The sequence below is a fragment of the Vulpes vulpes genome, chromosome 8 (assembly GCF_048418805.1).
Source record: "Vulpes vulpes isolate BD-2025 chromosome 8, VulVul3, whole genome shotgun sequence".
Lineage (NCBI taxonomy): Eukaryota > Metazoa > Chordata > Mammalia > Carnivora > Canidae > Vulpes > Vulpes vulpes.
Window position 1 is genome coordinate 1738744 of NC_132787.1, and position 15766 is coordinate 1754509.

At 62.6% G+C, this 15766-nt stretch overlaps 1 protein-coding gene across 5 annotated transcripts; it reads left to right on the top strand.

The window, feature by feature from the left end:
* The first annotated feature begins 176 nt into the window (after nucleotides 1-176).
* MAP3K12 (mitogen-activated protein kinase kinase kinase 12) lies at nucleotides 177-15739 on the top strand. 5 transcript variants are annotated; one of them, XM_072765164.1, is made up of 15 exons: nucleotides 6234-6372; nucleotides 7784-7928; nucleotides 8845-9326; nucleotides 9766-9949; nucleotides 10122-10313; nucleotides 10573-10731; nucleotides 10873-11031; nucleotides 11620-11728; nucleotides 11941-12050; nucleotides 12180-12296; nucleotides 12400-12537; nucleotides 12710-13334; nucleotides 13524-13594; nucleotides 13688-13961; nucleotides 14403-15739. In XM_072765164.1, exons 3-15 carry the CDS (start codon nucleotides 8882-8884, stop codon nucleotides 14499-14501), a joined length of 2682 nt encoding a protein of 893 aa, XP_072621265.1. In that variant the 5' UTR covers nucleotides 6234-6372; nucleotides 7784-7928; nucleotides 8845-8881; the 3' UTR covers nucleotides 14502-15739. The 5 variants fall into 5 exon arrangements, with proteins under 5 accessions (XP_072621263.1, XP_072621262.1, XP_072621265.1 ...); XM_072765162.1 differs by lacking the exons at nucleotides 6234-6372; nucleotides 7784-7928 and adding an exon at nucleotides 177-734; XM_072765161.1 differs by lacking the exons at nucleotides 6234-6372; nucleotides 7784-7928 and adding an exon at nucleotides 1075-1409.
* Nucleotides 15740-15766: the final 27 nt, after the last annotated feature.

The following is a 15766-nucleotide window of genomic DNA, read 5'->3' on the forward strand; positions in this document are numbered from 1 at the left end:
GCAGGCGTGCGCGGAGAGCTCCGCGAGAGGATTGGTCGTGTCCGATTGCGCTGACTCGCTCTAGGCACGTTGCGATTGGTTACTTTGCCTCGAGGGGCGGGGCCAGGAGCGAGGCAGCCCCTCGGCCCCGCCCCTCTGTTGAGGAAAGGCTGCGATTGGTCCAGGGAAGAGGGGCTGTCGCACCCTGGCTCGGCGCGGGCTGGGGTGGCCTCACCTGGCCGCGGGAGGAGAGCGCTCGAGCCCCTCCGCGCTGGGGCCGGCCGGCTCGCGGCCCGCAGTTCCTCCGCGCTCCCGGCGCCGGGGCCTTCGTCTCACAGCCCCTGCTTCGTTTTCCCGGGTTGCCCTTCACTCCCCTGCCCCTAGTTCTGGCCCGCGGCCTGTCTGGTTTCAGGTCTTCTCTAAAGCCTTGCTGGGCCGTCCCCAGGGAACGTCTCCGTAGGTGGCCCGAGACCCTCTCTGGGGCCTGAGAATCGGGCGGTAGGGGCGACAGCACTAGGACTCACGCACACCGCGGGCTCGTTCCCGCTGCTGTGGGTCTGGGGTCTCTCGGCCGAAGAGACAGCAGGAGAGGACTCCGGCCTCTGAACGCTAACCCGCTAACTGGCTGCAGAGCTGCAGCCCCTCCTCCCCAGGGTGTCCCGGCCACCGGGTTAAAAGATGTAGGAGAACCTCGTGACCTTGGCGAGACACCACGAAAATGCCTGGTTCTAACGAGCGCCCCGAGGCTGGGCCAGGTAGTGGAGAGCCGGGGGAGCCCCGGGACGGCGCCGAGGAGCTCGGGCATTAGGCTCGGCGGATTCCAATTGGGTAGAGCCGGAGTGGTGACGGCGACGGGAAGGGCGGCTGGCTGGCTCGGCAAGGCAGGGGGAGCCGCGCCAGAGCGCTGGGCGGCCGGGGTCCCCGCGCGGAGGGGCTCCGTCTCGGGGCGTAGCAGGCAGGGTGTCCGACCGGCCAAAGGGGGCTCCTCGGGAACCAGCGCAAGGCTCGGGGTGCGACGGCCACCCGACCCCGCCTGCGGGGAGGCGCGGGGCCCCGGAGGGCCGGGGCCGGGCCTGGAGCGCGCCGGATGGCAGCGGCGGGCTCCTTTAAGAGGCCGGCGGCTCCAGCGCAGCATCCCCCGCTCAGGGCGTGTCCGTCCCGGGGGGCCAGGGGCGGGGGCCTCGGAAGGAGCGGGAGTTCGAGCCGAGTGGGGACGGGGCCAGGGGTCGGGGGGTGGGGGGAGGACGCCGGGGCCGACAGCCGTGCCCCCGGACGCCGCGCGAGCCTCGCCGGTGACGGCGCCCCGGGTCCGGTCGAGGGCAGCGGGGGGAGGAGAGAAGGAGGAGGAGAAGGAGGAGGAGGCGGGAGCAGCATCCGGAGCCGAGCTGCAGCAGCGCCGCCTTTTGTGCTGCGGCCGCGGAGCCCCTGAGGTGAGAGCCTGGCCGAGGTGGGGGGCGGGGGGCAGGGAGGGGTCCGGGCCCCGGGGTCCGGGCGCGGAGGGAGGGTCGGGAGGCCGAGGTGGCGGGGTGGGGTGGGGTGGCGCGGGGATGCTGAGGCCGCGGGGCGGGGGAAGCGGGGACCTGGACCCGACGCCCGTGGGGATGGGAAGGGGGGGACGGAGCGGAGGGACGCCGCGGCCCAGCCGGGAGCCCGAGGGCCTCCGGGGCTGGAAAGGACCGTACGGGGTGGGGGTGGGGGTGGGGGGACGGCGGGGGCACCGACGTAAAGGACAGCGGGCAAGAGAACATCCTCCTCTCCTCCCACTCATCCTCCCGGAGGGGGAGAGGGAAGGAGGAGGAAGAGTTCGGGCCCCTCCGGGAAGGAAAGGGAGGACCGGGCCCGAGATGCCCAGCGGCCCCCTCCCCTCCCTTCCCCTCCCCTCCCCTCCCCTCCCGCGCTCTGCCTGCTGCACCTGAGGATTACAGGCTGTGAGCACCTGTTCCAGGATGCCCAGGTGAGGGCCTCCCCCTGCCCTCTGCTGCCCCCAGCCCCCTCCAGCTGTGCCGTTCACCTTCTCCATCCAGCTGTTGCTTCCTCCCCTCCCCCATTCATTTGTGGTTCTCTCCCTCTTTCTCCCCAGCTCCTCTGACTCCCCTAACCCAGTTCCCCAGCCCAGGCCTCTCAGGAACCTCCTCCTCTGCCCCACACATTTCTCAAACTCCTTGGCTAGAAAATGAGCAAGAATCTGTTCCCCACAGTTGTGATCCCTGATCACTGTGCCCTCGGCGGAGGGGACGGAAGAGAAGGGGGGTCGGTGGGGTGTCCCTTAGCATAGAAGAGCCCCACCTTCAGGGACTTGAACTCCACACCTGCTCCTTCTGGGGAGGAGAGGGGGTGGCCCTCCACCTAGGAGTGCGCCTGAGGTCTCTCCCCGACCCAGAGTCCTCTCAGCCGACCGGCAGGATGGACCCATGGCTCTGGGAGTCCTGGGAGCCCTGGCTGTGGGCTCAAGGGTAGCACCGGGGAAGGCGAGCACCAGGGCCCTGGAAGGAAGGGGCTCAAGGGCTCCCTGGCCTTCCTGTCCAGACAGCAGAGTTTCCCAGAGCGGCACGAAGGCCTGCTCTCTGCCATCTCATGCTTCAGGGTGGCCAAAGGTGCTTGCCCTCCCGAGCCCGCCTCGCCTCCCCCCCCACAGCAGGGACTGAGGCCCTGCTGGGGCCACCGAGGGCGGGATACCCCAACTCCATGAAAACAAGTAAAGGCCCGTCCCCGAATTAAACCCAGTTATGGGCAGAGGAGGCAAGAAGTTTAAGTGAGGCCTGGCTTTGGACGTCCTGTGTGTCCTCACAGCTAAGGGTGCAGGACCCTCTCAGAAGCAACCGCCATTCCCCAGTCCTTCCCCCTGGAGGTGACGATCTGGTCGTCTGGTTTTGCTAGGAAGACGACCCCGAATCCTAGTGCCCAGCACCCCAGACTCACCCGTGGCTTCTCACACCCAGTCATCCCTCTCCCCTGCGTGGCCTTCTAGGAGTCCCTTGTGGGGCAGGAGGCTACTAGGAGCCAGGCGAGCAGGTGACAGGTGGGCTTCCTGAGGAGTTGGCCACAGAGACTGGTCTGTCGGCTTCGTTTGCTCCCAGAGGGACCAGGGTCATCCCTGTTTCGGGAGAAGGTGATGAGGCAGGGACACGATGGCAGAGGAGCCTAAGGATCACCCAGGACAAAGAGCCCTTGGCCTTTGGTTCCCTCCTTCTTTGCTCTCCTTGCCCCGCCGTGTGCACCGCCCTTTGCACCTGTGCCCTCTGCTGCCGTCGAGGAAAAGGCGAGGACGGGAAGGGAATCACATTTATAAAAGAAACCCCGCTGCCACTTGCTGGGCACTTTCAACATGGCTCGTGTTTCTGGGGACGGTCCTGTGTGCCCCGTCCTGGGCCAGGGACTTCACTGCGATTATGTCGCTCGCGTTACAACCAGGCTGAGTCGGGGCGTGTTCTCGTCATCTCTGTCTTAGGGATGAGGAAACTGAAGCCTAAAGAAGTAATCTGTTCAAAGTGAAAACAGCGCTTTGGGGGGAGAGTTTAGGTCTTGAACCCAGGCCCACCCGACCCAGAACCACCCCGTTGTAGACTGTCGGGCCACCGTGTGACCGGGGTACCGCGGTTCCCATTCAGAGGAGAAAAAGGTTTGTTCAGGAGTCTCCTGGCCCATAGCTCGCCTGCCTGGTCAGGAGCGCAGACGGGGCCTCAGCCGAGCCTCTCTGATCCCCAGGCCACCCGCTCTCCCTCCATAGCACACGGTCCCAAGCTAGGTGGCAGGAACAGACGGACACTGATATTTATTTCCTCATTTTCAATTTGAAATCGATTTTTTAATTTTAAAAGCAATTCAAAGTTATTACTGAAATATTAGACAAATATAGATAAGCCACAAGAAGAAAATAAAAACACCCACAATTCCACCTACCTAGAAACTGTTACACTTCAGTATCTGTCCTTCTAGATCTTTTTATATTTTTATTATTTTTTGTCTTCCAGATTTTTTTTAGTATATGTGCTGCCGAAGCGAGCACTTCCAGATTTTTTTGAAATGCCCGTCCACCCAGGAACTCTGCTTAAATGTGAGGACCTTCTTCCGGGTCCCCCGCCAGGGCCCGAGTCGCAGGCACCCGGTGGCCCTGCATACCTCGCTCCTACCCTCCTTTCCCTTCCCTTCCCACCCTAAGGGCCAGGAGGGTGACCAGGGCACCAGGGGCTGGCCAGGGGCAGAGCGCGGGCCTTGTCCTGAAGGCCGGAGGGCGCGGAGTGCCAGGGTTTGCCGCGGAAGGACTGGGGGCCTGGCAGCCAAGAGAGCAAGGACTGGGGACTCTGGCGCCCGACCGCCACTGTGACCTGGTTTCCCTGGAACCTGAAGTTGAGATTTGTCCCGGGGAAGTAGAAGGTCAGAGACCGAGGCTCCCTTTTTCTGCTCGGACAGAAGACAAGGCCTCTCCAGAATGGGGAGGGGGGGGGGTGCAGGGCCAGGAGCCAGGCCTGTGCTCCCGACCCGTCTGTCCCGTCTGTCCGTCTGTCCGGGTCCGCCGCCCCTCAGGGTCTCCACCCCGCAAGGTAGGGCGGGAGGAGTCTCCAGGCCTGGCCTTCGCCACCTTGGGCAAGACCGACCTGGCTCCGTGGCGCCAAATCCAAAGTTGGCTCTTGTCTCCTGTCTGGGACCTCCCCAGCTGACTGGAAGAAGGGGGGGCGCAGCTAGGGGGTGCCAGGCCTGATCCGTGAGGCGGGGCCCGGCTGTGGAGGTGATCTCAGTGTACCCCGGGTTCCCAGGAGGGCTCCGGGAGAACCGCTGCAGCCGCTGGCCTGGAGGCAAGGTCACGAGGGGTCAAGGTCCTTTATCGTCAGGCTCTGTCAGGCTCTGTCGGGCCCTCAAAGGCGGCAGAGCGGGCATTCGCATCGCCCAGCCCTTGGCTTTCCCTTCCCTTCAAGGCCCTTCCTTCCCGACCCGCCTCTCCCCGGCGACGGCCCACCGAGGTCCGGGCGAGGTGAGGGCCCGGCGGGAGGCGGGGGCGCGGCGGACGGATGGCCCGGGGCTGGCGGCCGCGGCCGCACGTGCGCTGCTGTGGGAGCAGGGCCGCGGGGCAGGTCCGGGGCTCCTGGCCGCGAGCTCCGGCCTCCGAGGCGGGAGCGCCCGTTGGGGAACAGGCGGGGACCCCCTGCCGCCGCTCGCCCGGGCTGCGGCCCGCCTGGCGCCTCGAGCGGTCCCGAGAGCCCCTTCCCCGCGCGCGCACGGGGCGGGCGCCACCGGGTCCCCTCGGCCGGCGGGGCACCGCGCGCTTAGCCCTGGGCAGAGCCTCCCGGCCAGCGGGGCACCCGTCGCCTCACGGCCCGGCCCTGCCCTGCCCGAGGTTGCGCGCGGCTGACGGGGGCGGGGCCGTGTGGGCCGGGGGCTGCTGGCCGCGACGACCCCGAGGGCCCGGCGCCGGGCAGCTGGCGGCCCAGAGGCCAGGGAGCGGCGGGCCCGGCGGGCGCCCCGCCCCGGTGCCAGCCCCTCCCTCAGCTGCTCGCGGGCCTGCGGGACGGACGGTGACCCGCCTTCCGCCGCCTTCCGCCGCCTTCCGCCGCCTCCCGGGCCGGCCGCACGGACCTCGGCGCGAGCGCCCGCCTGAGGCCCCGGCGCGGCTCCCCACGGGCGGCGACCCGAGGGCGCAGAGCGGCGCCGCGCCTGCCGGCCCCTGGCCGCCTGCTGCCCCTCGGCCCAGCTGCTCGGTCTGGCCGCTCTGGCCCCGGCCCCCGCTTCCTCCCAGGCCCCCGGCCCCGAGCCGCCGCTCCGCGCGGTGCCGCCCGCTGGTGCGCCTGAGGCGTCCGGGGGGCTCGCAGGCGGCGGAGCCGCGACCCCCGCGGCCCTCCCGCCGGCGCCGCTCGGGGGCGGGGCCCGAGCTGACCCCGCCCCCCGGCGCCGCCCACGTGACTCGGGCTAATCTGGGCCCGGTGACTTCACGCGCCGCCGCGGGCCGGTCGCCATGGTTACGCCGCAGCGCCCAGCGCTCCCCCACCCGCCGAGTCCCCTCCCGTCCCCGCCCGGACCCCGCCGCCCGCCGCCGGGTTCCAGCCACGCGCCCCGCGCCACGTGACGGCCGGGAAGGAGGTCGGGAGGGGGGCGGGGGCCGTAACCCCTTCGCCGCCGCCGGCCCGCCGCGCGCCTGCCCCCGCGGGAAGGCCCCGTGCCGTGGGATGTGTGCAGGGCGCGGCTCGCGGAGCGGCGGCCGCGGGGGGCCGGGCGGCGGCGGGCGTCGTGCGGGGGCGGCCCGCGGACGGCGGCCGGGGAGCGGCCTTCCGGCGCGGAGTGAGCTTTGCAGACATGGGGCCGGAGGAGCGTCTTCCAGGCGGAGAGCGCCCGCGGCGCGGCTGGAGCCCTGCCCCCGGCGCGGGCTCCCCGGGCGGACCGGCCAGCGCCCGTCCCCGGGGGGTGAGTGTCGTCCGAGCAGTCGTGAGCCGGGGCGCCCGCGGACCGGCCCGCGGACGTGGGCGGCCTGGGAGCGCGGAGCCGCTGCAGGAGCCGCTGCAGCCTGGGGTCGCCCGAGGGCCAGGGGGGACCGGGGCTTCCCAGCAGTCGGAGCACTAGACGGGGCGCTGGCCAGTCTGTGTCCTTAGGACTATCCTAAAGGATGGTGGGAAACGGCCGAGCGGGCCGGGCGACGTTGGGGAGGAGGCCGGGGAGGACGGGCGCGTGCGCTCGGGAGCCCCGAAGGTGGGAGCAGACACCGCAGCCGGGCATGGGCTCAGAGGCCCCAGGGGGCCAGACCCACGGAGGAACCGGCGGGGCGCTTGTCCCGCATGCAGGTTGCAGGCCCGCCCCACACCCCCCAAGAAGACCCCGAGGAGCCTGGGAACTCCTGCAAGAGCTGAGACGGTCCCGGGTGCCAGACCTCCGCGTCTGCGTCGTCGTCCGGGGACCCCTTGGTGTGTGTAGATTCCCGTCACCCCTCTCCTGTTGTGGTGCGGGGCATCCGGGAGGACCCCACTGCGGGGAACACTTAGAGCATCGTCCTCGGTTACCCTCGCATCTCGGGATTCGTTCGGTGACTAGATGCGGAGGGAGATAGACGAGGACTCCAGGCGTCAGGCTGCCCAAGTTTGGCATAGATTGAAGAAGTCGCTGTGTCTCAGTGGCAGCTAGTTCGTCCCTTTGCACAGTTGGAGACATTGAGGCCCAAATCTGGTTCGCCCGAGGCCACAGCCTGGATGTGGCGGAGACAAGGCTAGAATTCAGATTCTGTTTTTAAACATTTTGAGAGACAGAGACAGCGCCCTAGGAGGGGCACAGGGAGACGGAGAGACGCAAACTCCACTAACAATGGGGCCCGACCGAAGGCCCCATCTCACCACCTTGGGCCGAAATCAGGAGTTAGATGCTTGAGGGAGCTGCCTAGGCACCCCAGGTGGTGGTGGTGGTGTTTTTTTTTTTTTTTTAATATTTTATTTATTTATTCATGAGAATATACAGAGAGGAGAGAGGCAGAGACACAGGCAGAGGGAGAAGCAGGCTCCATGCAGGGAGCCTGACGCGGGACTCGATCCAGGATCTCCAGGATCAGGCCCTGGGCTGAAGGGGCACTAAACCGCTGAGCCACCGGGTCTGCCCTTTTTTTTTTTTTTTTTTTTTTTTTTTTAAAGATTTGAGAGCACATTTGTGAGAGTGAAGAGAGGGAGAAGCAGCAACTCCCAGCTGAGCGTGGATAGGTCCTGGGGTAGGTCCCAGGATCCTGGAATCATGACCTGAGCCGAAGTCAGACATTTAACCAACTGAGCCGCCCAAGCACCCCTAGAATTCAGATTTATTTTATTTATTTTTTAAGATTTTATCTATTTATTCATAGACATAGAGAGAAGCAGAGACACAAGCAGGCTCCACGCAGGGAGCCCGACGCGGGACTCGATCCCAGGTCTCCAGGATCACACCCCAGGCTGCAGGCAGCACCAAACCGCAGCACCACCTGGGCTGCCCTCGGATTTCTTTTAATGGTTGTTTTTTTTAAATAGCACCTAGTTACAAATCTGCATTGTCTGGAAAGCTGGTGCTTGTTTTGGGAGCTGGGGATGGGACAGTGGAGGAGGAAAGGAGACAGGGCCTCTGTAACTGACCCCTGGGGGAGCAGCAGAGCGGATGTCAGGGCTGGGGGGTGAAGCAGTGGGCTACCCCGCATCTGCAACCCCACTGGATGATTGTGCTTTGTCCCCCTGACCCTGCTGGGGGACAGCAGAGCTGGTGGCTTGCAGGCCTCACTTACCTTGGCGAGGGCCAGGTGTGTGCCCATGAGCCTGGCGAAGGGGGCCCAGATGAGAGCCCTGAGTCGGCCTTAGGGTGGCTCTCACCTGGGTTTGGTGCTCTTACGAGGCCTCAGCTGTCTCACATGGAAGTGCATGATTGGGATCCCCGGGTGCGGCGCCAGCATGTAGGAGGCCCAGGAACGTCATCTCAGAGTGCCCAAGTGTCACTTGTGTGTGCTTCGGTGCGAGGGAGACCCAGGGGTGTTACTACTGTGCACCTGAGGCTGAGACTCCGCGTGAAAGGTGTAGGGCTGAGGGACCTTGATGTGAGCTGTGTGCGCGCACGGGGTCCTCCAGGTGCTGGACGTGTGAGCTCCAGAGCGGAGTTATGGTGATCTTACAGGGACAAGGGGTTTCGGATCTGGCTTCCCAGTGCCTTCCTGAGGGTGTTACTAATAGGTGCTTGAGAGGCGTCCGGTGTGTCAGGTTCCTGAAGTGGGCCCCGGTGAAACGTGGAGAGTGATGGGTACCCGAGGGCGAGTGAAGCTCAAGTGTTATTTCCAACAGGGCCGTTGTGAGCCCAGGTCCTCCCCGCAGGCTTCTGGCTGTAAGCTGAGCGTTCCCAGTCCCTGCGCCCCAGGCTGACGTCCCTCCTTTCCTTGTTTCCTAGGGCCCACCACTCACCACCGCACCGGGGCCCAGAGGCCATGGCCTGCCTCCATGAGACCCGCACGCCCTCCCCTTCCTTCGGGGGTTTCGTGTCCACCCTAAGCGAGGCGTCTATGCGCAAGCTCGACCCAGACACTTCTGACTGCACCCCGGAGAAGGACCTGACGCCTACCCAGTGTGTACTTCGAGATGTAGTGCCGCTCAGTGGGCAGGGTGGGGGCGGACCCAGCCCCTCCCCAGGTGGAGAGCCGCCCCCTGAGCCTTTTGCCAATAGTGTCCTTCAGCTCCACGAGCAGGATGCAGGGGGCCCAGGGGGAGCCACTGGGTCCCCTGAGAGTAGAGCATCCAGAGTTCGAGCCGACGAGGTACGGCTGCAGTGCCAGAGTGGCAGTGGCTTCCTGGAAGGACTCTTCGGCTGCCTGCGCCCTGTCTGGACCATGATTGGCAAAGCCTACTCTACAGAGCACAAGCAGCAGCAGGAAGGTAGGCCGTGTCCCTGTGGGGGTCCTCTCCCCAGGATCTGCCGGACATCCCCATCTAATCACCTGATGACCACCTCTCTCCCCAGGGCCCCACCGTAGCCCCTTATCCATCCATCAGCCGCTGACTTCCCTGCTTTGTAGGTGCTCGTCCATTTCCTTACCTGTCCCCCCAAACCTAGTCTTTTTGGCCTCTTTTTTTTTTTTTTTTTTTTCAAGATTTATTTATAAGAGAGAGAGAGGCAGAGGCACAGGCAGAGGGAGAATCAGGCCCTGGGCTGAAGGCAGGCACTAAACCGCTGAGCCACCCAGGCGTCCCTCTTCCTGGCCTCTTTTGGCTGATTTTCAGCCTTGGCCACCGAGTCCTTTCAGCCCACCCAGTGCCCTGTTCCTGCCAGTCATGAGGCCCTGAGTGTGGCGCTCTCTGTGCCTCCTGTTCACAGACCTTTGGGAGGTCCCCTTTGAGGAAATCCTGGACCTGCAGTGGGTGGGCTCAGGGGCCCAGGGCGCTGTCTTCCTGGGGCGCTTCCATGGGGAGGAGGTGGCTGTAAAGAAGGTGCGGGACCTGAAGGAGACTGACATCAAGCACCTGCGAAAGCTGAAGCACCCTAACATCATCACCTTCAAGTAAGGGTCCAGGGCAAGGGCTGGAGCCAGGGCTGCTATGCTCTGGGCTGGGACCCGCATGGGCAGCAGGGATCAACACCCCCCTTTCCTACAGGAGATGCCCACGTGGGCTGGGTGGGAATAGGGGTTCACTAGGCTGGCCCGGGCCCTCATGCCACCGTTTGGTCCCCAGGGGCGTGTGCACCCAGGCTCCCTGCTACTGCATCCTCATGGAGTTCTGCGCCCAGGGCCAGCTGTATGAGGTACTGCGGGCCGGCCGCCCCGTCACCCCCTCGCTGCTGGTCGACTGGTCCATGGGCATTGCCGGTGGCATGAACTACCTGCACCTGCACAAGATCATCCATAGAGACCTCAAGTCCCCCAAGTGAGTAAGCAGGCAGGTGCAGAGGGTCTCCCGCAGGTGACCCCACCTGTCGGTGTAGCCATCTCCCTGCCTCCAGACCCTGTCCTAAGTCCCCGTGGCCATCTCAAAACCCCCTCCCAAAGGACAGTCCTGTTGTGGGAGGGCTGTGGCAAGCCCCCGGCCTCTGGGGATCCCAAATGACTTCAAACCAAGTTAGAGCCACGGCAGCTAGATAAGGCGTGGAGGGGCCTGGCCCCCAGCTGACTACGATCTTTACCAGCATGCTAATCACGTACGACGATGTGGTGAAGATCTCCGATTTTGGCACTTCCAAGGAGCTGAGTGACAAGAGCACCAAGATGTCCTTTGCAGGGACAGTGGCCTGGATGGCCCCCGAAGTGATCCGCAACGAGCCTGTGTCTGAGAAGGTCGACATCTGGTGAGGGCCAGGTTGAGGACCGAGACTGGCAGCTGGCCAACCCCAGGGAAGGAGGGGGCTTCTGGGGCCTGAGGGCGAGTGAGAGGTGTCTGTAGCCTGTGGAGGGAGCCCCTCCCAAGGGATGTTCCCTCTGATCTCCAGGTCCTTTGGTGTGGTGCTGTGGGAACTGCTGACTGGCGAGATCCCCTACAAGGACGTAGACTCCTCAGCCATCATCTGGGGTGTGGGAAGCAACAGTCTCCATCTGCCTGTGCCCTCCAGCTGCCCTGACGGCTTCAAAATCCTGCTCCGCCAGTGTTGGTGAGGACGGCCTGGCAAAGCCGAGGGCAAAGGGGGGTTGCTGGTGGTGAGATGGCACCAGGCATCCAGGCCCAGAATCCGGACCGGGGACGGGGGACAGAGCGCCCTCGTACGACTGGGACAGGCTCCGCAGCCTTGGGCAAGTGTACCTCTTGCAGCCGTTTCCTCATCTGCCAACCAGAGCGGCTGAGGTGCGCCTGCGGCGGCCTGGCACACCCCGGGGCGTGGTGGCTGGCGCCTCACTGCGGCTGCCTTAGCACACAGGAAGGGGGCTCTGGAGCCTGGTTTGGAACCCAGACTCTGACGGAAGGTTGAAGATTTCTACTCCTTGGTTAACCGTGTCCCAAAGTGTGTTTCTTTGAACGGAATTACTCAGAAAAGGACATTTGGAAAACAGGCTCGAACAGGTGTCCTTCCTGCGGGACTTGGACGTGCTAGGGGACAGCAGAGCTAGTGGACCAGGGACGCTGGGCCTGCAGAGCACGTTCCAGGATTCCGTTCTCCAGGCCGCGCCTTGGGGAAGGCTGCTCCAGTTCTTTCCACGCGTCCCTCAAATTCCTTTTCTCCCCCAAACTCCCTGCCCTCCAGGAACAGCAAACCAAGAAACCGCCCATCGTTCCGCCAGATCCTGCTGCACTTGGACATCGCCTCAGCCGACGTCCTCTCCACACCCCAGGAGACCTACTTCAAGTCCCAGGTATGCGTGGGCCGGCGAAGGAGGAAGCCCTCCCAGGGGGGTGGACTGGCTGGTAGCTTAGCCCTCCCAGGACACCCCCTCCTGACCAGTCTAGTCTGGAGCCCACTCCCGCTTTGCTCCCGGCCCGTGGCGGGGCAGCACCTGCACGGGCTTCCCACGGGTCTGCTGAGCGAAGGGAGGCCCCTCACCCCCCGCCGTCTCTTCACCCCCAGGCAGAGTGGCGCGAAGAGGTAAAGCTGCACTTTGAAAAAATTAAGTCAGAAGGGACGTGTCTGCACCGCCTAGAAGAGGAGCTGGTGATGCGGAGGAGGGAGGAGCTCAGGTGTGCACCCAGACTGAGAAGGGGGTCCCGGCAGGGGCAGGCCCCGTGGACCGGTTCCCAGAGGCTGGCCCAGAGGTCAGACAGCACCAGGAGACATTGGCTCACCTGAGACCCTTCTGCCCGTTTCAGACACGCCTTGGACATCAGGGAGCACTACGAACGGAAGCTGGAGAGAGCCAACAACCTGTACATGGAACTTAATGCCCTCATGCTGCAGCTGGAGCTCAAGGAGCGGGAGCTGCTCAGGTAACCTGTGCACGCACCCGTCTCCAGTGTCCGTGATGCAGAGACTACTGAGCCTGGGCCCCCCTTTCTGATCACACGCCCAACCGAGGGGTCTTGTCTTTAGGAGGGAGCAAGCTTTAGAGCGGAGATGCCCGGGTCTGCTGAAGCCACACCCTTCCCGAAGCCTCCTGCACGGCAACACAATGGAGAAGCTCATCAAGAAGAGGAATGTCCCACAGAAACTGTCACCGCACAGTAAAAGGTGGGGCCAGAGCTTGCGAGTGCTGGGGGTTCAGAACAGCAAGGGGCGCGCTGAAGCAGGGCAGGGGTCCAAGACGCCCACGAGGCCGCTCTGCAGGTGGGCAGGACGTCCTGCGGCCTACCCCAGGTTGGGACCTGTTAATCTCGGACTTGTACTCTCCCTCCCCTACCAGGCCAGATATCCTCAAGACCGAATCTTTGCTTCCTAAACTTGATGCTGCCCTGAGTGGGGTGGGGCTTCCTGGGTGTCCTAAGGGCCCCCCCTCACCAGGACGGAGTCGTCGTGGCAAGACTCGGCACCGGAAGGCCAGCGCCAAGGGCAGCTGCGGAGATCTGCCTGGGCTTCGCGCGGCTTTGCCACCCCATGAACCCGGGGGACCAGGAAGCCCAGGGGGGCTAGGAGGGGGACCCTCAGCCTGGGAGGCTTGCCCTCCAGCCCTGCGTGGGCTCCACCACGACCTCCTGCTACGCAAGATGTCTTCATCGTCCCCGGATCTGCTGTCAGCAGCACTGGGAGCCCGGGGCCGCGGGGCCACAGGGGGAGCCGGGGATCCTGGCTCACCACCTCCAGCCCGGGGAGACACCCCGCCAAGTGAGGGCTCAGCACCTGGCTCCACCAGCCCAGACTCACCTGGGGGAGCCAAAGGGGAGCCACCTCCCCCAGTAGGGCCTGGTGACGTTGTGGGGCTCCTGGGAACTGGAAGGGAAGGGACGGCGGGACGGGGAGGAAACCGGGCTGGGTCCCAGCACTTGACTCCAGCTGCACTGCTGTACAGGGCTGCTGTCACCCGAAGCCAGGTAAAGTACAGGTAGTTCCTAAGCTCTTCCCCTTTCCTTGTTCTCCCTGGGGCTGAGTCCGTAGCTCACCTCCCTCATTAGGTTTTCATCTTAAGCCAGTCCCTCCTTAACCCTTAGGACTACGTTCCCTTCTCTTGGGTCTTCGCTGACCTGTTCCCACTTAGGACAATCCACTCCTGTCTCCTGCAGAAACGTGGCATTTCATCAGAGGAAGAGGAAGGAGAGGTGGACAGTGAAGTAGAGCTGACATCAAGCCAGAGGTGAGAGACACGCAGTACAGGAGGTAATGACACTTTTGCTTTTGGGGCTACGTGTCGCGTGCCAACTGTAGCCCCTGCCTCTCCACCATGCAGGTGGCCTCAAGGCCTGAACATGCGCCAATCGCGGTCCACCTTCAGCTCAGAGAATCCATCTGATGGGGAGGAGGGCACAGCCAGTGAGCCTTCCCCCAGTGGCACACCTGAAGTCGGCAGTACCAACACCGATGAGCGGCCAGATGAGCGGTCTGATGACATGTGTTCCCAGGGCTCAGAAATCCCACTGGACCCCCCTGCATCGGAAGTGGTTCCTGGCCCCGAACCCAGCTCCCTACCCATCCCCCCCCAGGACCTACCCAGAGGGGAGCAGGTGAGTCACAGAAACAGCTAGGTATTAAGGAGCAGATGCTTAGTTATTTGAGACCTACTGGGTGGAGATGAAGAGGCCAAAAATAGTGGTATTTAACCTCCAAGTCACTCAGTGTCTGAGCCCAGTTAGCCCCCCCATCAGAGAGCAAACGTCCACAGGGTAGACTCCAAGAGGCCCATAGTACAGAGCGCACAGCACGGTTAGTAGGTCAGTAGAGGTGCTTGTGTGGTAGCTGTAAACCGCAGCCAAGAGGCATCCTGAAGCCGGGAATCTGGGGCCTTGGCATTTAAAGGCCTCAGCAACTGAAACCCGAAGACCGTGAAATCAGCGAGCTGCTGGCTATTACAAAGACCTTAGTGAAGGAAGGGTCCTGAAGGAATCTATTTGTAACACCGAGAGCAGCTGAGCAGCACCTCACTGCACTTCTGCTCTTCCTCACAGGGCCCCCCCAGTATCGAGGACTCAGACTGTGACAGCACGGAACTGGACAACTCCAACAGTGGTGAAGCCTTGCAGCCTCCGGCCTCCCTCCCTCCATGAAAGCCACTCTTATTCCTGTACATAGAGAAATTATTTATATAAATAATATATAAGCGCCACATAATCAACAGAGAACGATGGGGCTGTCCCAGCCTTAAGTCAGGCTCGAGGGAGTCTGACCCCTGACCAATTCACCTGGTAAACTCTAGGGATCCTGGCAGCTGTGGAAATGAAGGACAAGTACTGCCCTAGAGCTGTGGGTATGGGCAAACTGGCCCCTTCCTGCTTCACCCCATTATGTTCAGCAAGCGGTAAGGCAATAGAAAAGCCAGACTTGCCTCTTATGTTCCTCTATATTCTTTCCCCCCAGCCCTGGGGAGGAGGAGAGGGAGCCACTTAGACTGCACTTTTTTGTTTTCCGTTTACTCTGTTTACACATTTTGCACTTGGGAGGAGGGAGGCTAAGGCTGGGTCCTCCCCTCTGAGGTTTCTCAGGTGGCAATGTAACTAATTTCTTTGTCCCTCCATTTCTCTGCCCAAGCCCTGGCTTAGGGCCTAGGGGGAGGTCAGGAGATTGTGAAAGCATGTGATGGCTCAGGCTGAAGAAATGGGATGATATTTTAAGTCCCTGCTTTTATCCTGGTGCCTGATTGGGGTGGGGACTGTCATATTGTAACCCCTGTGAAAAATCTTAAAATATAACCACTCCATGCAGGCCCAGCTGTTGAGGGTTTTCTTGGTAAATGAATATATGGGGTAGTACACATAGTTCAAATAGGAGCCTTGGACTCTGGACGAGTTATTCCCTCCTCTCAGGCTTTTTTATCCCCCACTAAATGAGTATCACTTAAAAGTTCCAACATTCTAAAATTATCTGCATAAATGGAGGCAGATACTTCTTTCTGAAAAACTGTAGCAGGACAGTAAAACACATATTCTTATGGTAAGAACTGTAAATGAAGTTACTCCAAAGACACTGGTTTTTAGTCTGGCCAAGGATGGGACAGACATGCCCAGTGACCAGAGTCTCAGTCAGACACTTGCATCCAACTGCTTCCATCATATGCATGTGCACCCTTCCCCACCCCCTGCCCACCCAGCAGAAGTGCTTGTCTACTCTTTGCAGACAAGTCTTAGGTAAATGTAACCCTTGAACTTTTGGACAAAGGGTACACAGCCAGCTTGCGACAGCTATTTGGTTACTTTGCAAGGTAGGCTCAAGGGCTACAAAAAAAAAGATGGAGTGGTAAAACAAGAAAACATCTTAACTGGAATAAAGGCTTATATTCAAAACCCAAGCAGGGTCCTTGTCCTTTGAGGCATAA

Excerpts from the sequence above, each read along its gene's own strand:
- MAP3K12 (XM_072765162.1), top strand. The coding sequence starts at position 8,882 with ATGGCCTGCCTCCATGAGACCCGCACGCCCTCCCCTTCCTTCGGGGGT. Across the intron at positions 11,729-11,940 it reads AGACCTACTTCAAGTCCCAG|GCAGAGTGGCGCGAAGAGGT; the intron begins GTATGCGTGGGC and ends CTTCACCCCCAG. Across the intron at positions 12,297-12,399 it reads AAGGAGCGGGAGCTGCTCAG|GAGGGAGCAAGCTTTAGAGC; the intron begins GTAACCTGTGCA and ends TCTTGTCTTTAG.